General features: G+C 40.2%; 1 protein-coding gene across 1 annotated transcript; it reads left to right on the top strand.

The window, feature by feature from the left end:
• The first annotated feature begins 3,807 nt into the window (after positions 1 to 3,807).
• On the top strand, positions 3,808 to 20,252 carry LOC118240427 (uncharacterized). Its single transcript, XM_081706283.1, has 17 exons — positions 3,808 to 4,077; positions 8,045 to 8,377; positions 9,095 to 9,313; positions 9,930 to 10,286; positions 10,381 to 10,599; positions 11,216 to 11,572; positions 11,667 to 11,885; positions 12,502 to 12,858; positions 12,954 to 13,172; positions 14,615 to 14,947; positions 15,038 to 15,271; positions 15,511 to 15,780; positions 16,924 to 17,193; positions 17,294 to 17,533; positions 17,700 to 17,781; positions 18,006 to 18,054; positions 18,250 to 20,252. The coding sequence occupies exons 1-17, from the start codon at positions 4,020 to 4,022 to the stop codon at positions 18,478 to 18,480; spliced, it is 4,047 nt and encodes a 1,348-aa protein (XP_081562409.1). The 5' UTR covers positions 3,808 to 4,019; the 3' UTR covers positions 18,481 to 20,252.
• The last annotated feature ends 1,941 nt before the right edge of the window (positions 20,253 to 22,193 follow it).

Genomic DNA, 22,193 nt, shown 5'->3' with positions numbered 1-22,193 from the left:
ACAAACATGCAGACACACCCACAAACACACACGGGGAGATGTTTTGGAGGATGGGCCATACCGTGACAGAGCCCCTCCCAAATGGCGCGACTTGCCAGCAACGTGCCAGCCTATCGGGCTACAGCCCCGAAAACAACGCCAAATGGCGAAGCCAGAGGACTGAGCGACCCGATACAGTCCAGCGCGAACAGGACAGAGGAGCGGAGGAGATGTACCAGGACAACAACAGACACGGGAACAGACATACTGACCGGTACAGGCACTGACACAAAGGGGGACAAAGTGATTGGCACAGACAATGTGATGGGGACAGACACAGTGACAGGGACACGTATTAAACTACATCGAGGATTGCTAGAGAGTCCAGGGAAGCCGGCAAGAACCCCAGCCTGTTCCCCAGTCGTCGGCTGGGCTGAAGTCCAATCTGCCTGTGGGAGATCGCCCCTCGCCGATTTAGGGGGCGGTGACTTCTGCGCACTCATTTCAGGAGGCGCACCAGCTACTTTGCCTGTCTCCGGGAGGTTCCTCCTCGGACAACGACGACACCTCTCTGAAAGTCACATGAGGCATCTTGCATGCCTCAGAGCGGCGTGCCCTGGGCGGAGCCTTGGACGGAAGCTTGAGTACCAGAGGCCCGTCGTGCTGGTAGTCTGCAGACGTTGTGTCGCTGTCCAAGGGAGCGTCTCCATAAAGGACCTCCTCCACCTCCATCGAAGGATCCTTCCCGCAGTTGAACTCAGAGTCTTACGGCAGACTAACGTCGCTGTACTCATTCCTTTCATAATCCATGTAGCCCTCTTTGTAGTCCATGGAAGGGTAGTAGGACCCTGCGGACTCCGACTCCAAATACTGGACTTCATTGTACCAGTCCCGGTAGTCCGACGTGGTTCCGTAAGACTCCTCAGAGTCCAGCCCTGAAGCACACTCAGAACCCTGGACCACACTCAGAATCAATCTCAAAATCAAGGCTGATCTGTTTTAGACAAGGTCTTAAAACATGTCAAAATGTTATTGAAACCTGCTGCTTCAACCTGTGATTGCTACATATACCAAGTTAATCCTCTTTTCCCAAATACCAGAATAGTTCACCTACAAATTCCCAGATAGTTTGAAAGTATTATAAATGCATCCCAGTTCAAGGGTTTCAGTGAGTGGAGAGATAACAGCACATAATAAGCCAAGTTGGAAAATCACAAACCATAACATAATGGAAGGATCACTTAAGAAAATCCGTTCTGTGGTGTAGAATTATTTCCAGGAAGAATCTCCATCAAAAATATGAAGCACCATCTGTGATAGGCTACTTTCATATATCAGTAATACATGGTGTACGCTTCGTCATGTGAGGTACACGCAGCCTGTAATTTTAGACAATCTAAACAAGGTATAATAGAACAGCTTGACACAAATCTATACCCCAAATAAATATCTATAGTACACTTATAAGACTGATTTCAAACAAATTCTAGATCTAATAAAAATTCTAACACATACTAAAATTGATTCCAATTGTAACAAATGTACTAATACATGCAGTGAATAAAATTGTTCAGGCTCACTTTTTAAATTTTATCTCACTACCAAACAAACTGAGAGCTGTAGCTCTTTTTACACTGAAATAATAAACTGCTTGATCATTTCTATTTGATGCACACCAAATATAGTCACTTTCCAATGTATATTCCTTATGCCTGTGTTTGTTTGTCTTTAGTTCTATAAAGTTAATTTTATTCTGCAATAGGTTAATGTCTGTCCTGAGCTAATGCTCTGTGGCGGACTACAAATCAAATAACCAGCCATTAATCAAGGAACGTTCCTCTCCTCCCCCAGCAGAGGGAGCACTTCCCTTAAGGAACATCAGACTCGGGCTGCTGGTTGTGCGTGATTACCGTTACGGAAGTCTCTGCCTTCTATTGGCCACCGAGGGCAGTCTAGCAGGTGGCCCTGACCGTTACATATTGTTTTAATCAGAATAAAAATCATTACCTTAAAGAAAGAGAACATTAGAAAAAACATGTTAATGTACAATTCTTTTATGAAAACCTTATAATTAAAAATAAAATCTAATTGTGAAGCAACCGCTAAAGATTGTGGTAGTGACAAGTCAATATTTGTTTCCTGAGTTTGCCAGCACAGACAAACTTAAAGTCAATAAAGTCAGTTTGCTTCATTAATTACTCGTATACTGTTACAAAGTGTAACGGTCCCCCTCGTCAGTGTCCGTGTAGTTTGGGCCACTACGTGGTTCTTGTTTATTTACGTATTCTCATAGAATATGATGTACAGAGACGTGTAAGAAATTATAATACATTAATATATATATATATATATATATTTCATATATTTCTAAAGAAAGCACATGTGAATGTGTAATTCTATATAAAAACTCTCAATACACGATGTAACAACTATATATAGATATAAGTTGTTTATTTTGTTTATCACATGTGTAACCAGCAGAGAAATAAACGTATTCAAATTTAGTAATACATGAGAAAGTATTACACAGCCACTAAATCAAATTATAATGTAATTTCAACAGGCATCACTACACCAGTACACTGGGGATGAAGTACATCACTGTCACATTTCCTGTCCTGTGGGCTAAAGGCTACACAGTGACGTATGAATAAATGATGCATTACCTGCAGTACACACTGGGTGGACTACTGGCATTTCTGACAGGTTTACAGCATCACTGTATTTTTAAGCAAAATTGAGAGACTAAAAGGATGGTCGCACAGTTCCAAAGAATGTGTGTTTTAATCCGCTATAAAAGATTATTTTCAGAAATATTGTTTCCTGACACAATTAATTAATTCTTTGGGGTTTCTCTGTCTCTATGAATTCAACATAAACTCTGTTGTCATGAAATGCTCTGACTTCACTTGCTGTGACTCATTGTGCTGTGCTGCTTTCTAGTGTTCAGTACATTAACAGTTTCCTGAGTTCACTGTCGCCCCCCTGAAGCTGATTAACGTCTTTATATTGCTTGCTTTACTATTTACTTCAAAAACAGTTTACAAAAGAAAATCTGGAAACAACAAACTCTGGATTTTATATTTCATTTCTATTTTATATTTCATCTCCTATTTCTTCAAATTAAGTGGCTACAATAGAAAAAGTGGTTTCAAACTTTATTTACTCACCATAGTAAACATAACAAAATAAAAATTCTTGTATCTTCACATAAATGTTCAGTACAGCAGCCGTGTGTTTCACTGGTATGAGTTGGGCATGTGGTTAAGACTAAAGTGGTATAAATAGTCTGTATTCACACTCTACTGTCTGATAGTGTAAGATAAGCCCACCTCTCATCTATATGGCTGCTGAGTTCCTGTTTGAAGACATTTGACCTAAATATATTCACAGCTTCTGCTATAGGAAAGTCTGGACTAACGTATGTGACTACGAGCTCCTGGCAGCCATGATGACCAAAGACATAATTTATGGTCAATCGGTAGAAGAAATACCCAGAATTCCATTACCAGTCAGACTGATCAAACTCAAACCTGACCTCAGGGACTTTGACAGAAGTGATAGATGTGGCATCTGGTGTAACAGATGATGCAGGACACAGGAGAGGCCAAGCCTGATACCAGGGCAGACTAGTACATCTTTAACTTATCAGTAAACATACAAACAAAGCAAATGAGTAGAAAAACAAAAAGGAAAAAAGGTTTCTCACACTTGAATGAGTTTTGTGGTCTTGAGAACAGAAAAAGGAAGAAGTTATAAGCTAAAAATAGGGGGGAGGTGTGATGAACAAACGCTCTGCTAAATGCACAACACACTTTCCGTGTCTTTGCTGTTTGACAGTAACCAAGATCACAACATCTTCCCAGTGTAGGATGTGTGAGGAGGAGCAGGACTGAGGTCACGGCCGTTATAGTCGGGAAGACAAGAAAGTAGCAGAGACCTTCATTTAAGGCTTAAATTTAGCATTTAGCCTAAAGTTATTACTTACTGGAGCTCCAAGTATCACTTCTGTGTGACCGGTGTGAACCAGTGTGTGAAACATGTCTTTCCGAACATCAGGAAATATTACAGTAGCAACAATCGTCATGTTACTCGCAGGTAAACTTTGAATATTTCCTTTATTTTTTATTTTGTTTTTTGGGCACGCATGATATTGCTTTGACAATGGACAGTGGGTAGGCCAAGACCCTAAGTGTAAATTATGTGTAGGGTTTGGCACGCTGAAGCATATTTTATCAGCATCTAAGTTTAGTTTGTCACATGTGGAGACACAATCAAGATCTTAAGAGTGTTATAGTGTTTGATAGTAAATGTCTAGAGATTGCTGAGTGGAATTTCTAATAAAGCGATTAGGTTTGTATGAGAAGTTGAGCGTGTTGGAGAATGAGCATTGGCTTTAAATATTGGTAGATGGGGTGAAGGACGAGACTGGAAATTGTTTGTTGATGTAAATAAAACAACTACAGGTCCCACAATGTACTGTGTTAACCTCGTTGAGGCTGGACATGGTGTGGTACTCATAAAAAAAATAATAAAATAAAATAAAAAAATCCGGATGCTTTAATTTTGAGAGCTTACAGTTTCATTTGAAGATGCAGTGTCTGAGGTGAGAGAACGCAGGTGGGAGGCACATATAAGACCAGTAGAGACAGGTGTTAGGGGATTTGTCACAAAGTCTGCCACATTATAACTTGTGCAGTTCGGCACAGATTTGGCAGTAGCTGTGAAGGAGTTGTCAGAAGTAGCTGAAAGGGCTAGTCAGTGGTTGTGGATAAGGAGAGCTCAGTCTGGTTGGGGTAATGCCCCATAAAGGCAGAATGGATGAGGCTGTCATGTCATGGTGTAAAGTGGTAGATCCAGATGGAACTGGTGGCATTGAGGAGGCATTGATGGTGCCAGCTTTAGTCACCAGGCAGCCCAGGGTGGATTGGTGTTAGAGAATGCTTAAAGGTAATAGCCAAGTGGAACTGGCAGCACTGAGCGTGCATTAATGGTGCCAGTGGGGCTGGGTATGGCCTTAGTCACCGGAAAGGCCATCATGGTTTTTACAGTAATATTAGCACAGTGTTTAAGAGGTGCAGTTGTGTTTATTAGTCGCACAGTGTTTAAGAGGTGCAGCTTGGTTTAAAATGAGCTTGGAGGGACACCAGATCTCACTGTTGAGCCTCCTGGAGGTGTCTTGGGCTTAATTCAATGATCCCCACCAAAGGGAGGTGCCTACCTGATGAGCTCGCGATGTTGTTGTTGGCTGGAGTGAAGAGAGTAAAGATATGAAGCTCTAATGGTGTTCTATTGGCATCAGATATTCATCATGTTATCCCGTGTATATATACACACAATTGATGTACATTTGTGGGAACTTGAATAGGGTAGAAACTTTATTAATTTTAACAGGTGGGTATAGCTAAAATATGTGAAAAGCTACTTAAGAAAAATCCCAGATTTTTTAATAACTGCAAACAATTTGAGATCCCAAATAACTTTTTGCACCTGGAAATTCCCACTACCTGCACATCTAAACTGAAGATTTTAATATTACTGTGTGTGTGTGTGCGTGTGTGTGTGTGTGTGTGTGTGTTTTTGTGTGTGTGTCTATTCAAAATTGTACAAAGTTCCATACTGAATGTTTTAATTGTATTAAAGTGTATTGTATTCCTTTGTGGCTATCACAGCACACCACACCTTCATGCAGAGGCGGTTCTAGGACGTTTTAACTGGGGAGTCCCAGAGGTAGCAAAGAGTTGTCTAGAGGTGGCTACAATGTGTTGTTAATGCCCATGCACAGTCTGCTGAATTTTTTATATGCTTTAATATTCTACTAATAATAGGCTAAAACAAATTAATACTCCACATGTATGCACATACATAACTGCTGATGGTCAATCTCCTCTTTTGCGTAACCGTTGAAATGAACTCAAAATGTCTAATCTGAATTATATAACAACATATTTTATACTGTATATTGATATAATAAGACAATTACCCTGGATGGTCTTGGATAAAGAATATAAAATAGGTCCTAACCTTGTTTAAGTGTGATGAGGCAGGATGCAAGCGAATCAATGTTTAATGTAAACGAAAGTAGAAGTCGAGAACTGTAACGGAACGCTCGCCTCTCACTAATCACGTGGTTTGGCCCGCAGCGTGCAGTGGGAGGGTTTTGTTTGTCTGTAACCACGCCTGCACATACCTGCACCTTGTTTGTATGTATTTAAACCCTCTTCATAGTGTGCAGAATCGTTGGTCGTTGTTGATGTTAATGTTAGCATCGTCATTGTTAAATGTTTTCGTGTTCATCGTTGATGTTGTATGTGAGTGCATTGTTTTTGTGTGTTAATAAATGTTTATCCACGTCGATGGAGTCTGTGCGTCCTGCACCTCGCCCTTTGGCTCTCGGGGCACACCGTGAAAAAAACACAACATACAAGTACGAACTTACACAAAGGGACACACAACAGTTACACAACATGACAATAATAATGGACAAGGGAAAATACTAACAGCGTGGTATTTGATTAGGAAGGAACTAGACACAGATGAAAGCGAGGAACATCACTAATAAGGGGGGTGTGGAAATGTGGGAACAGGGAAGTAAACAAAGGGCACGTGGAGACACGCCTACACGAGGGAAAACAAACACAAAGCCACGTGGAATGTCCCATCACGTGAGAGAGAGAGCTGAGGAGGGGGGCGTGACATTAAGGCTGTTAATGGAGTTTGCTTTGCAGAACAAATTGTGTGTGTGGGCGTGTGTGTGTGTGTGTGTGTGTGTGTGTGTGTGTGTGTGTGTGTGTGCGAATGCACTTGTCTTTTATGTTATACATAGTTTATGTATAAGATATATAGTTTATATGTAGTCATGCATATACAGGTTACATATAGTGTGTATATATAGTTTAGATTTTGTTTTTATGAAGTTTATCTTTCTTTATTTATCTTAGTGTACTTAATCTTATTTAAACACCAAGAGAATTCTATGTACACTTTGTACTTGGCAAATTCTGATTCTGATTCTGATACCACTTCCATGCCTCTATCATGCCTGTGTAACTGCTGTGCTGAGAATGAGCCATTGCAATAATGTCCTGTCAGCAGTAGTCTTGTGGTCACACACTGACCAGTGATGAACAGAGTAGAACGGAGTGAAAGACTGCACATGCCAACAGATGTGAGTGTGATCTCACAAAACCCTGCAGGGAATTACAACAAGTGAGAGAGATGTCATTAGATTCTGCTTGAATAAAGTTGTAATAAAGAGTACAAAAGTGAACCCTGATATTAGTCCTGACCTTAAAATGAACCCTGATTCTAGTCCTGACCTTAAAATGAACCCCAACTCTGGCTTATTCTTAGAAATATTCTTACAAATTTGTAACTGTATCATCATTCTAGTCTTAGCAGAGGACCAAGCTTAGTTTGGAGAATATATTCATTACATATTAATACAGTACAGATTAAAAATAAAAACTAAACTTAAATACATTTTGTCCAAAGGGGAATACTGTGATATTTGTAATGGTAGGAAATATTTCAGTAGCAGTGTTGCTCATCTTACTGGCAGTTAAACCTATTTTTCAAATCTCTATTTATATTTCTCTCTGATCTCTCTGCAAATCACCACTGCCCTTTCAAGCCACCATTTAATTTTTCTCTAACATTTTCCTCAGATAAGATCTGATTCACGTCAACCAGAATTGAGCCTTTTAAAAAATCACTTCAGAAAAAAATTAGAAAATATTAAATATATAAAGATCACAATGGATTTAAGATTTGTTACAAAATCCACCTCCTTGCACCTTTAAATTGCATGCCTCCATCGCCAGTATCTATTTGTTTATGTTGCAACAGTGCACTGCTTTGTATGTTCTTTAAACTGCAGAGTCCTGTTTGTGGTTCTAATGCCAATGTGTGTTTGTGTTCATCATCATCATCATCATCATCATCATCAGCAGCAGCAGCAGCAGCAGCAGCAGCAGCATTCACACCATGACAGTCACACTCAGATAAAGATAAGAGTGTAAACTCACCCCTATAATCCTGGTGTGTGTGTGTGTGTGTGTTTCAGGAGCTCAGTCTCAGCACAGTGTAGCTCTCTCCTCTCGGAGCCTCTGTGCTCTTACTGGATCTACAGTAAAAATCCCCTGCAAATATACATCTAGTTCCTCCAGAACGAGAGCGAGAGAGTGGTATCAGGTCCAGAGATCTGATGGAGAACCACAAGACCTGAGTAAAGACCCTCAATATTTAGGACGAGTGTCTGTAAGCACACGGTGGAATGACTGTACACTGACAATGAACAACGTGAATGTAAGTGACTCTGGAGTTTATAACTTCAGATTTAGAATATGGAGTAGTGAATGGATATCTGCTTCATCTGGAGTTATTCTAACTGTTACAGGTAATAACAAACATAAAACATAGAACACACACACACACACACACTCTCTCTCTCTCTCTCTCTCTCTCTCTCTCTCTCTCTCTCTCTCTCTCTCTCTCTCTCACACACACACACACACACACACACACACACACACACACACACACACACACACACAAACAAAGTATGCAAGAAACCTCAATGCTAATACAGAAGTTCAGTATTATTCAATATTCGCCATATTAAGACAATCCATCTTAAACTACATATTTGCATGCCACATGTGTGTTATTCTTTTTATATGGATATTATTACATTTTTAATTATTCAGTCATTTTATCCCTTCCAGTCTAGTCTGGTCAGAGCTGACATGAGATTGTGTGATATTTCATGCTCGGATAATTCACCTGATTCTCTGTTACTAGTACACACAGAAGGAAGGTGGTGAAACAGTTTCAACAGAGCAGTGATACTGACTACATTTACAATAGTGTGTATGTAAGAAACTGGACAGAACCATTTACAAGAGCTGAGCAAACACCAGTCCCTTCACTGTACCATCTGCACTCACAGCAACATAGTCTGAACTTACTAAGCAAACGTGTCTTGCAGTTGGATCTTAGTTAGACTGGTGAACCTGGAGCATCTCTGTCTGTCACACGTAATCACATAAGATTAGTTAACTATATACTATTTATAAATATAACACCAAAGCTTCTTAATTAAAATGACTTGCAGATCTGAAGGTTACGAGACCAAACACATATAGATGGAGAACCACACTGAACTGCAGCTCCACCTGCACGCTGCCCAACAACCCCACCTACATCTGGTACTGGAAAGGACAGCCTGTATATAACCAGGACACTAATGAACTGTATATATATGACTATAGTGGTGCAGGCAGCTACTCCTGTGCTGTAAGAGGATATGAGGAGCTCCGCTCTCCTGCTGTCTGTAAGAGCCTCACTTTAAACTCTCATCACTCTGTCAGAAACTCATTAGCATCTACTGTTAGATTAGCAATGGCTGGGAGACCTTGATGCTACTTAATTGCTGATATATTTTAGTTTCTGTTTTGCAGGTGTCGGTAAGTATATTTCAGTCATGTATTTGTGTTTTATTTACACACTAAATGATCACTTTATTAAATACATCTACTGCATATCTGTACCTAACATTTCACAGTCAGTTAGCTATAATGTATCACTGCTGGTATTGCTACTGTTCTCTTAGGCCAGCTGACTGACTGTACTACAATCCTGTTCCCTGTGTACATTTAGTCAACCTCTACTGGCCTCTTTCATGGGTGACCTGGTTTTGATCAAAGAGCAGTTGTTAGTAACACACTTTTATAAGATTTTTATGCTGTATATGCTCTTATAAATACTTCTTAGGAAAATACTTATGAATTCTGGGCCTTATTTTAAACTGCATTCTCATTGTCTCACTAAAAGTATCTGATTAGAGGAAACACTCATGTGGTACATTGCTGACTGGTACTGGTTTCAGAGTATTATTGCTATAACACTGATGTGTTTCAGTTGTTTTTCATTTAGTGTTTCTGTTTCAGGTGTTTCTGCACGTAATCGGAGATGCTGGAGTGTGACTTACTATAGCCAGAAAATCTGCTCTCTGATTGGCTCATCTGTGGAACTGCACTGTTACTATACCTACCCTATTAACCAGAAGGTCACAAAATCATTCTGGTTCATTACAGAGCAGCAGGTTGGTGTTGAACCTGTGGATGTGAGAGTGGAAGAGGAGTATGAGGGGAGAGTGCAGTATAGACAGAGCTCCCAGAATGACTGTAGTATGACAGTCACTCACCTGAGAGAGAGTGACGCTCACACATACAGGTTCAGATTCCACACTGATAGTACTGCGGGGAAATACACTGGACGTCCTGGAGTATCTCTCTCTGTCACAGGTAATGTTGTATAATTTAAAAATAAGTTTAGTAAGCTATAATAATTTTCTTTTGATTAAAAATAGCACCATACATTTTTTATAATCACTTGCAGATCTGAAGATTACAGTATCAGACATAAGTAGTCGAAAGCACCTGATCTGCAGCTCCACCTGCACGCTGCCCAACAACCCCACCTACATCTGGTACAGGAATGGACAGCCTGTATATAACCAGAACACTTATGAACTGTATGTGTATGACAGTAGTGAGGATGCAGGCAGCTACTCCTGTGCTGTAAGAGGATATGAGGAGCTCCGCTCTCCTGCTGTCTGTAAGATCCTCACTTTAAACTCTCATCACTCTGTCAGAAACTCACTAGCATCTACTGTTAGATTAACAATGGCTGGGAGACCTTGATGCTACTTAATTGCTGATATATTTTAGTTTCTGTTTTGCAGGTGTCGGTAAGTATATTTCAGTCATGTATGTATGTTTTATTTACACACTAAATGATCACTTTATTAAATACATCTACTGCATATCTGTACCTAACATTTCACAGTCAGTTAGCTATAATGTATCACTGCTGGTATTGCTACTGTTCTCTTAGGCCAGCTGACTGACTGTACTACAATCCTGTTCCCTGTGTACATTTAGTCAACCTCTACTGGCCTCTTTCATGGGTGACCTGGTTTTGATCAAAGAGCAGTTGTTAGTAATACACTTTTATAAGATTTTTATGCTGTATATGCTCTTATAAATACTTCTTAGGAAAATACTTATGAATTCTGGGCCTTATTTTAAACTGCATTCTCATTGTCTCACTAACAGTATCTGATTAGAGGAAACACTTATATGGTACATTGCTGACTGGTACTGGTTTCAGAGTATTATTGCTATAACACTGATGTGTTTCAGTTGTTTTTCATTTAGTGTTTCTGTTTCAGGTGTTTCTACAGATAATTGGAGATGCTGGAGTGTGACTTACTATAGCCAGAAAATCTGCTCTCTGATTGGCTCATCTGTGGAACTGCACTGTTACTATACCTACCCTAATAACCAGAAGGTCACAAAATCATTCTGGTTCATTACAGAGCAGCAGGTTGGTGTTGAACCTGTGGATGTGAGAGAGGAAGAGGAGTATGAGGGGAGAGTGCAGTATAGACAGAGCTCCCAGAATGACTGTAGTATGACAGTCACTCACCTGAGAGAGAGTGACGCTCACACATACAGGTTCAGATTCCACACTGATAGTACTGCAGGGAAATACACTGGACGTCCTGGAGTATCTCTCTCTGTCACAGGTAATGTTGTATAATTTAAAAATAAGTTTAGTAAGCTATAATAATTGTCTTTTGATTAAAAATAGCACCAGACATTTTTTATAATCACTTGCAGATCTGAAGATTACAGTATCAGACAGAAGTAGTCGAAAGCACCTGATCTGCAGCTCCACCTGCACGCTGCCCAACAACCCCACCTACATCTGGTACAGGAATGGACAGCCTGTATATAACCAGAACACTTATGAACTGTATGTGTATGACAGTAGTGAGGATGCAGGCAGCTACTCCTGTGCTGTAAGAGGATATGAGGAGCTCCGCTCTCCTGCTGTCTGTAAGATCCTCACTTTAAACTCTCATCACTCTGTCAGAAACTCACTAGCATCTACTGTTAGATTAACAATGGCTAGGAGACCTTGATGCTACTTAATTGCTGATATATTTTAGTTTCTGTTTTGCAGGTGTCGGTAAGTATATTTCAGTCATGTATGTATGTTTTATTTACACACTAAATGATCACTTTATTAAATACATCTACTGCATATCTGTACCTAACATTTCACAGTCAGTTAGCTATAATGTATCACTGCTGGTATTGCTACTGTTCTCTTAGGCCAGCTGACTGACTGTACTACAATCCTGTTCCCTGTGTACATTTAGTCAACCTCTACTGGCCTCTTTCATGGGTGACCTGGTTTTGATCAAAGAGCAGTTGTTAGTAATACACTTTTATAAGATTTTTATGCTGTATATGCTCTTATAAATACTTCTTAGGAAAATACTTATGAATTCTGGGCCTTATTTTAAACTGCATTCTCATTGTCTCACTAACAGTATCTGATTAGAGGAAACACTTATATGGTACATTGCTGACTGGTACTGGTTTCAGAGTATTATTGCTATAACACTGATGTGTTTCAGTTGTTTTTCATTTAGTGTTTCTGTTTCAGGTGTTTCTACAGATAATTGGAGATGCTGGAGTGTGACTTACTATAGCCAGAATATCTGCTCTCTGATTGGCTCATCTGTGGACCTGCACTGTTACTATACCTACCCTAATAACCAGAAGGTCACAAAATCATTTTGGTTCATTACAGAGCAGCAGGTTGGTGTTGAACCTGTGGATGTGAGAGAGGAAGAGGAGTATGAGGGGAGAGTGCAGTATAGACAGAGCTTCCAGAATGACTGTAGTATGACAGTCACTCAACTGAGAGAGAGTGACGCTCACACATACAGGTTCAGATTCCACACTGATAGTACTGCGGGGAAATACACTGGACATCCTGGAGTATCTCTCTCTGTCACAGGTAATGTTGTATAATTTAAAAATAAGTTTAGTAAGCTATAATAATTTTCTTTTCATTAAAAATAGCACCAGACATTTTTTTATAATCACTTGCAGATCTGAAGATTACAGTATCAGACAGAAGTAGTCCAAAGGACCTGATCTGCAGCTCCACCTGCACGCTGCCCAACAACCCCACCTACATCTGGTACAGGAATGGACAGCCTGTATATAACCAGAACACTAATGGACTGTATGTGTATGGCAGTAGTGAGGATGCAGGCAGCTACTCCTGTGCTGTAAGAGGATATGAGGAGCTCCGCTCTCCTGCTGTCTGTAAGATCCTCACTTTAAACTCTCATCACTCTGTCAGCACCTTACTGGCAGCTTCTATCAGATAAAAAGTTTGTTTGTTTGATTGTTTGTTTTTGCTGTTTTTTGCTGCTGGTTCTGCCTACATTTTTATAAGTAGCTGGGAAGCACCTTTCACTGTTGAGGGCTCTATACATTTGTGGGCACTGGCTAGCTGGTTCAGCAGTACTACATCAGTGTGTTTTGTTTGTGTTCTCATTGTCTCTTGCTCTTGTCCTCACTTTAAACTGCACTCACTCTGTGTCACTGGCAACTTCTACTAGATTACAGTGAACTCATGCTGAGTCACATATGGCTAAGACATAAGACAACTACAGCATTTTTAGATATATTTCAATTTAAGAGTTTTCAAGTGTTTAAGGTATTTTTGGAATCTTTTTTTTTTTTTTACATGTTTTTCCATAAATCACTGCGTTTAATTTTTAAATCCACTGTGTTTATGTTTACATACATATTATTGGCAGTTGGAAGTTTTAATCAACCACTGCTGTTCTTGGAAAAAAAAAGAAAAAAAAGCAATATTTGTAAAGCAACCTTGAGTTTGAGAAAGGTGCTATATAAATGTAACTAATAATAATAATAATAATAATAATAATAATAATAATAATAATAATAACCTCTGTTGGCCTCTTTCATGGGTGACCTGGTTTTGACGAAAGAGCAAGTGTTACATTTTTTATTAGACTCTTACTGTGACAGGATGCAGGCGTGAGTCTCAAAACAACCAAACAACCAAACAAAGACACAAAAGTCTTTTAATGGCAAAAATTAAAGTAAAAGAATAAAAGTAAAAGTAAAAATAAGAGGACCATTTAAATGCTAAAGCCTTTACACATTGACCATCATCCACATAGTCAATCATAACTGGTAATAAAACCTAGTAAATAAACAGTAAATTACTTAGTAAATAAAAACTGGAAACAGAAGGAATATTCACAGGGATGGAAATGAGGAACAGGTGAAGCTGGAGACACACTAATGAGTAATAAAGGGGGACATGGCAACATGTGAGGAAAGGAGTGTAAACACAACACACACGGTGACACGTTAACCGAGGACAACAACACATCAAACATGGCGAGAGGCATCACATGGATGAGGGCGTAAAGGAGGGGCCTATACTGTAACTGCACTTATAAGTAGTGTTCATGCAGACACTTAGGAACACAATAAAGCCTGATATGTAATTGTATAAATATGCACAAAATATACTGACATTACTTGCCCTTTTTAAAAACAGGTCATTCATGAAAGGGCCCACTGGAAACTTGGCACAACTTCCCTGAGAACAAGACAAGTGACACAAGACAAGTCTTGTCTCCCAGCTTCTGATTATATACAACTGACTTTAAAAGAACTGGTAGTCTGCTTGTTCAGATATGATTTACTCAGTTTATGTGTTACAGGTGTTTATGGAAAGGACAGCTGCTGGAGTGTAACTTACGTCACCCAGAGCATCTGTGCTCTGATTGGTTCATCAGTGGACATACGCGGTTACTACACCTTCCCGGATCAGCAGCCCACCCCCCAACCTGCCTGGTACGCCAGACTCCACCCACAGGTCAAAGAGCTGAGTCATGCTGATGACCGAGTGGAGGTTTTCAGTCACAGAGCTAATGTGAACACACTAAGACTGAAACATCTCACAGAGATTGACTCAGCAGAATATCTCCTCCGATTTAAAGCCCCCTACATGATACACACAGACAGCTCTGCTGGTGTGTCTCTCTCTGTCACAGGTAAGATAAGTATTCTGTGTCTGGCAGTGTCACATGGTTCACCATCTGTGTGTTGAGCCCTGAAGACACTTATGAGAGTCTCCCATACAGGCCTGAAGGTGAATGTGGACTCTCCAGCAGTCCCAGGATCAGAGGGACAGACAGTAACACTGAGCTGCAGCTCCACCTGCACTCTGCCCTACAACCCCACCTACATCTGGTACAAGAACGGACAGCGTGTGTCTCACTGCACATCTGTCTCCTGCTCTGTATCTGCAGTTAGGGATGCAGTCAGTTATAGCTGTGCTACTGAAGGCAATGAGAACCTCCTCTCTCCTCCTGTGTGTGAGTGGAGAATTTACATATGAAAATCATGATGTCTTGATGCATTTAATAAAGTCAGTTAATCATAAACCAGAAACATCACTACAATCAATACTTACTACTACAGCTCATGATGGTGATGATGCTATCTGTTGTAGTTTCACAGTTATCAACTATAACTTCTGAATGTATAAGAATCTCTTAACCAGACTGTGTATGAGAGTTTAGTTTTAATGTTAACAGTGTGTGTTTGTGTTCAGATGCCCCTAGAAACACCAGAGCTTTGATGGTTTCCTCTGGAGAGAGAGTGGAGGGAGATTCAGTGACTCTGACCTGCAGCAGTGAGGCAAACCCTCCTGTTCTCACCTACTCCTGGTTTAAGCAGAGAGCAGCTGCAGACACACTGCTGGCAACAGACCAGAATTACAGCATCACCAACATCAGCTCCCAGCACAGTGGACTCTACTACTGCACCGCTCACAACCAGCTGGGACAGCACAACTCCACCACCACCCTGCTGGTTGTGTTATGTAGGTGCAGTTTATACCCTAATGAAACAACATATTCAACATGTTTTAAATGTAACATATAAATACATATAAGGTATGATTAATACTGTACATGTGAAGTATATATGTATGGATGCACAGTATATGTGCTGTGTTTATATATTTAAATACCCTGCCCAGGTCACAACACTGTCAGAGTGTCTAGTGTTATAAAGAGGCTAGAAAAAACAGCCCATACATTAAGCGACTTTAATTTTGGAAGCAACTACAACTGACTCAAACTGGGTTCAAAACCATTTAGTAACACATGCCCACTGTAAAATAAGTCTGACAATGAGCACTTCGATATCAATATAAAATAGAGAATTACCAGAGTTCTGAATGACAATTGATGCTATAAAACCCCTGACATTAATTAAACACAGACAGGCTGCATCGAAAAACACGGACAATTGTAGAGAGTAGAAGCCCCCCTACAGAGAGAGAGTGTAACGCAGACAAAACCTGAGGACACTGAGAGATCAAATAGCGGCAGTCTAAACACGAAAATGAGCTACAAAGGTAAACAGTGCGGCTGCAACAAAGCAAGTCGGAATAGTCGAATGTTCTTTCATTTTACATTTAGCTGACGCTTTTATCCAAAGCAACTTACAATTATGACTGAGTACAACGTGAGCAATTGAGGATTAAAGGTTTTGCTCAGGGGCCCAACAGTTGAAGCCTGGCAGTGGTGGGGCTTGAACCAGCAACCTTCCAATGGTATATGAAGAGCTGAGGAAGGAAGATGATTGGAGGAGGGAGGGAGGAACATCATTGGAGGAGAGAGGGAGGAAGCTGATTGGAGGAGAGAGGGAGGAAGGTGATTGGAGGAGAGAGGGTGGAAGGCGGGGCAGAGGTAGGACAGGTGATCATTCAGGAGAACTGGATCGTGTGTGTTGAATAGTGTGTGAATCAGAAGCTGGTGAGTTTCCAGGTAGGTGTATGGCGATCTGCACATTAGGAAGGTGACCCGAGTTCATGACACAGATGACACTTATCAGGATAGTTGATAAACACCCCAAAAATAGGGCCATTAATATATATGTATATATAAAGTTACAGATATTAAGGTTTGTTTGGATTTAGAGTTGAGCTTTAATTTTAACACTGAGTGTTTGTTTTCAGATCCCCCTAGAAACACCAGAGCATTGATGGTTCCCTCTGGAGAGAGAGTGGAAGGAGATTCAGTGACTCTGACCTGCAGCAGTGAGGCAAACCCTCCTGTTCTCACCTACTCCTGGTTTAAGCAGAGAGCAGCTGCAGACACACTGCTGCCAACAGGCCAGAATTACAGCATCTCCAACATCAGCTCCCAGCACAGTGGACTCTACTACTGCACCGCTCACAACCAGCTGGGACAGCACAACTCCACCACCACCCTGCTGGATGTGTTATGTAGGTGCAGTTTGCTTTGTGTTATCCTCTTGTGTTATGAATATAATAAGTTAAATGACATTTTAAGCGTATTTATTTTAATTCCTGTTCTCCTACTCAGACCCTCCCAGAGTTCCGTCTGTTACTGACTGTGTGTCTGGTGACTCGGTGACACTGCTGTGCTACAGTGACTCCAACCCCATCAGTAATTACTCCTGGTACAAGAAGACAGGAAGTGGTGTTATACTGTTGGGAAACAGCACCAATTTAACTTTGGCTACAGGAGCAGTTGGACTTTTCTTTTGCACAGCTCAGAACCAATTTGGATCAATGGACTCGTCAGAATATTCAGTTCCAACAGGTACATTATGGGTCGAATTCAATGGCTACAGTGGTTAAAGAAAGAAATTTTACTAGCACACTAATGAGCAGTTTCATAGAGCATCTGTTCTGGTTTGTTTTCACCTCTCTATCGCGAGAATGTTCACACGTCTGTCTAACATGCTGCCCTCTACTTCCTGATGCAGGGAACCCAGCTGGGACATACGCAGCTTCTGGAGTCACTGTGGTTTTCTTTCTGACTCTCATTGCTGTCTGTCTATGGATGAGGTAAGAAGCTGAAGCCACATTGATATTACACACCCTGCCAATGCTGTAGGCTGTTTCCTGCTCAGTCCAGAGAGTCTTTGCTCTGATGTTTACAATATAGGGTCACACAGTATCAACAGGGTTAAATTCACTTTCCCCAGACTGTAGTAACTGTAGAGGGCTTAGATTAATGCAGGAGAATTGAGTGTGATGCTGGTGATGTTATTACTGTGGTTCTCCACCAGGAGGGGATCTGCAGCTGTCAGCAGAAGGAGTGAGGAGACCAGCACAAATGTGAGTTTAAATGAGGGACTCAACAGATCACTGCAGTTGTTCTTAATGGGTCTCATGTCATAGTGGACTGTGCAGCCAGCATTAGTGCTTATGTTGATTATTGTTACTTCCAGAGAAACCTTTTCATTCTCTCTCTCTCTCTCTCTCTCGCTCTCTCTCTCTCTCTCTCTCTCTCTCTCTCTCTCTCTCTTTCAGCATGACACTGCTCCTGTATATGATAATATCTCAGCCCTGACTAAGACCTGTGACTCCACAGTATCTTCAGATGATCAGGATGAAGTTCACTACTCCAGTGTTCATTTCACACACTCCCACACACAGGAAGTGCTCTACTCCACTGTTCAACTGCCAAAGGCTCTTAATCAAGGAGAGGAAGTAGAGTACGCCACAGTGAACAGCACCAAAACAAAAGTCTCCCCACAGTAGGCTATGCAAATGGCATAGTTCATTATGTCTGTATCACTGTTACACATGGAGTGTAAGTTATTTCTGAAGCAAATAATACAATAAAGTCAACTGACTAAATAAATATAATTACAGCCCTTTTCCTAAGTTCTTCTTTAGCAAACAACATAAATTATCTGAAAACAACAGCAAATAATGTTATTATCCATCTTTAAATAATTCTATATATAAAGTATGTTTGTATTGTTGCATTTGAAAGTGGTGTAATTTTGATTTTCAGTCTGAATTTTTATTTTCTCATGAGGTGAGTATGGTTTATACTGTACTGGTAAATGCTTGCTTTAAATACTGGGATTATTCTTCCTGTCATATATCCTTTACTGCAAGACCTTTGTAATATTTTGTAATATTTTTGTAATTTTTGTAATATTTATGATAAATTCGTACAGGATATGAAATTGCAATATAAATTACAGAGATGGTAATGGCTACTCATTTTATACATTGCTGTCATGTAGCTTTTACTGATCAGAACTACAAAACATTACTGCTGTATGAAATATTGTTATCAGTCTAGTGCTTTATAAAACAGGAGACTTGAATTTGGTCTAAATTCCTCACTCACTTATCTGTAATCACCACACATTCTACCCTCCTAATATTCTCTGCCACTCCATTGCCAACTCATGTAAAACTTTCTATATCCGCCACTGATGGCTGTTCCCATGGGATTAGAGTAACCTGGTGTTATTTCTACTGGTCAGTTTAGGTAAAAGGTGCCAGAATATTGATGAGGCAGCAGTCTGTAAAAATAACTGACATTGTGAATTTGATCAAAACAAAAGTATTTGAGGAACTCTTGCTGCCCATTTAAAACTTGACATGTCCTAATGTGGCTTTAGAGGGTAAGCATAAACTTTTTATTCAAAATTAAAGTCTTGAAAATATGTTTTTTTGTTTCATGCTGAATGCAGTTTTTTTTTATCCATGTAAAGCTACATGAGTTAGTACATTTGCTCAGGGGATAACATGACCTCAGTCTTGTGAAATTACCCAGCAAGGACTAAACTCCAATCTACAGCACAGTCCAAGAACCTGAGAAAAGCTTCACCCACCTTCAGACTCCAACACCTCCAGATATAACATCACCCACCATCAGACTCCATCCTCTCCAGATATAACATCACCCACTATCACACTCCAACACTTCCAGATATAACATCACCCACCATCAGACTCCAACCTCTCCAGATATAACATCACCCACCATCAGACTCCAACCCCTCCAGATATAACATCACCCACCATCAGACTCCAACCCCTCCAGATATAACATCACCCACCATCAGACTCCAACCCCTCCAGATATCACATCACCCACTATCACACTCCAACCACTCCACATATAACATCACCCACCATCACACTCCAACACTTACACATATAACATCACCCACTGTCACACTCCAACCACTCCATCAGACTCCATCAGACTGTAATCAGCATAATATGTGTCTTAATATTTAGATTATTTGATTTCTTAAAGAACTTCAAAGTGCCTTTCTAACCTTGCTGTTACTTCCTGTGGTGTTTCATTTTAAATAGAATGATACATTTTTGCAGTTCTTTACCTGTGTGCTTACATTATTACACATGTGGAAGAGTAGCATTACTCCTTATCATAAGTGTAAAATTCCAGATATACTATATCTGTACTTAATCTGATGTTGTATTTTAATGAAATTGTTTATATCACTGATGCAGTTTTAGAATAACATTTATTTAAAAAAATTGCTATTTCAATTGAAATGTAGTTTATAATTTTTTATAAAAAACACTTGTAGCTACACTGTACCTCTGATGTGTTACTAAATGTGTTGTGTCTCAAATGTGACTTATTAGAGATATCGAATAGATGAATAGCTTTAGTCTATTCATTAGTAATATTAGCTGATAAGCGTTTACACCACAGGCACCTATCAAACCCTTACAGGTCTCTACTAAACCCATACAGGCACCTATCAAGCCCTTACAGGCCTCGACCAAACCCATACAGGCCTCTACTAAACCCATACAGGCACCTACCAAACCCTTACAGGCCTCTACCAAACTCATACTGGCACCTATCAAATCCAAACAGTCCTCTATCAAACCAATATAGGCCTCTACTAAACCCATACAGGCACCTACCAAACCCTTACAGGCCTCTACCAAAGCCTTACAGGCACCTACCAAACCCTTATAAGTCTATACCAAACCCTTATAGGTCTCTACCAAAGCCTTATAGGCCTCTACCAAACCCTTACTCATTCCTACCTAACTGTCACCAAGCCTTTGACCAAAGTCCTTCCCAAAATCTTCTTGTACTAAACCCATAGTGGGTTGAACCAGGCCTGTTGGAGCCAGGAAGTGTTAACCCAGATGTCTGAGATCTTCAGTCCGTCACCTGGCAACTCCAGCGTGTAATCCGCCATTCCTGTCCCATCGGCCCTGAAGAGACTCAGTGATCTGTGCACGATGTGCTCTATTTCCTGTCACACCATAAATCAGTATTAGGAGCCAGAATTATGTAAACATGAAACTGTGAGATTTACAGTGCAGGAATGGGTATTAAACACAGCTCACAGAGGTCGTGGGAAAATCATACACCTGTAAACATTATACAGACATGCACACATGGACAAGCCTCCTATTAGTTTACTAACTTAGATGTAATTCTGTACGTGTGCTTGAACACACACACACACACACACACAGTGTTGTCATCTGAGTACATTGTAAATTGTTTTTTTCTTTCAGGATATCTTGCTTTACTCATTACCCCCCCCCCCCTCTTTCTCAAACTCTCTCACCAGCATGAACTCCAGTTCTCTTGCTCTGTTCTTAGACCACTTCATCTCAAATAGATCTCGCCCTCATAGCCGACAACCTGATCCTGCAGGGGTGCAAGCAGAATATTGGAATAGTGGGTTTATTATCTGTGAGTAGTATAAGTGCGTGTTGTAGGACATAGGAGGCATCCTCTGAAAGCTTTAAAGTGAAGCCTTTGCACGTGCTTAGTTTGCTACTCACCTCGTTCAGTTTCAGCTTCAGAGGGCATTCGGGATGTCAAATAATGGTGAATCTACCACTCACTATAGCTAGCTAGCTAACAAAGTACAGAAAGCCTGCGCAGTGCTGTTCCAAAGTTTCTCCGCATCAACAATAAACAGTTAGCTTACTGGCCAAACTGACCTATTTTGCCTACATATTTAAGAGTGCCTACATATTGTTCTATCAATATAATTTAAGGACTAATTAAATAAATGAAATATACTATGTTTTATTTTTCTTGAATGATTTCTGTTAAAATAAGATGTAACATTATGGGTGGAATTATACAAAAAATGTTTACACAGCCTGGTGTTGGCCTGCTCAATCTGAAGCAACAGCACAAGCAGCAGCTTCTTCACGTCACCTTTTCATCCACAGGGGGGTGATATCAGGTTATATTACTAATTAAGTAAACTGTCTGCCTCTTATATAGAATTGACAGACTTCATTAAGAAAGATGAGCTAAGAAGCATCAGTTAGAGCTATGTAGAAGAGACTATTCTTTGTACTTTCAGCTGTCTTAGATGGCGAAGATTTCAATTAATTGAGATACTCAGTTACTGTAAATTAACTTTTCATTTGAAATTAATCCCACAGATGTAATTTGACCTGGCCCTCATCCATAACTAAGAAACTGCCAC

Source organism: Electrophorus electricus, chromosome 23 (assembly GCF_041902795.1).
Source record: "Electrophorus electricus isolate QZ-2024a chromosome 23, ASM4190279v1, whole genome shotgun sequence".
In the NCBI taxonomy this organism is placed as follows: domain Eukaryota; kingdom Metazoa; phylum Chordata; class Actinopteri; order Gymnotiformes; family Gymnotidae; genus Electrophorus; species Electrophorus electricus.
This window is presented reverse-complemented; position numbering and strand designations above follow the sequence as displayed.

Coding starts and splice junctions, on each gene's coding strand:
- LOC118240427 (XM_081706283.1), top strand. CDS start 4,020: ATGTCTTTCCGAACATCAGGAAATATTACAGTAGCAACAATCGTCATG. Junction 9,314..9,929: donor GCTCCGCTCTCCTGCTGTCT/GTAAGAGCCTCA, acceptor TTTCTGTTTCAG/GTGTTTCTGCACGTAATCGG. Junction 17,534..17,699: donor AGAATATTCAGTTCCAACAG/GTACATTATGGG, acceptor TTCCTGATGCAG/GGAACCCAGCTGGGACATAC.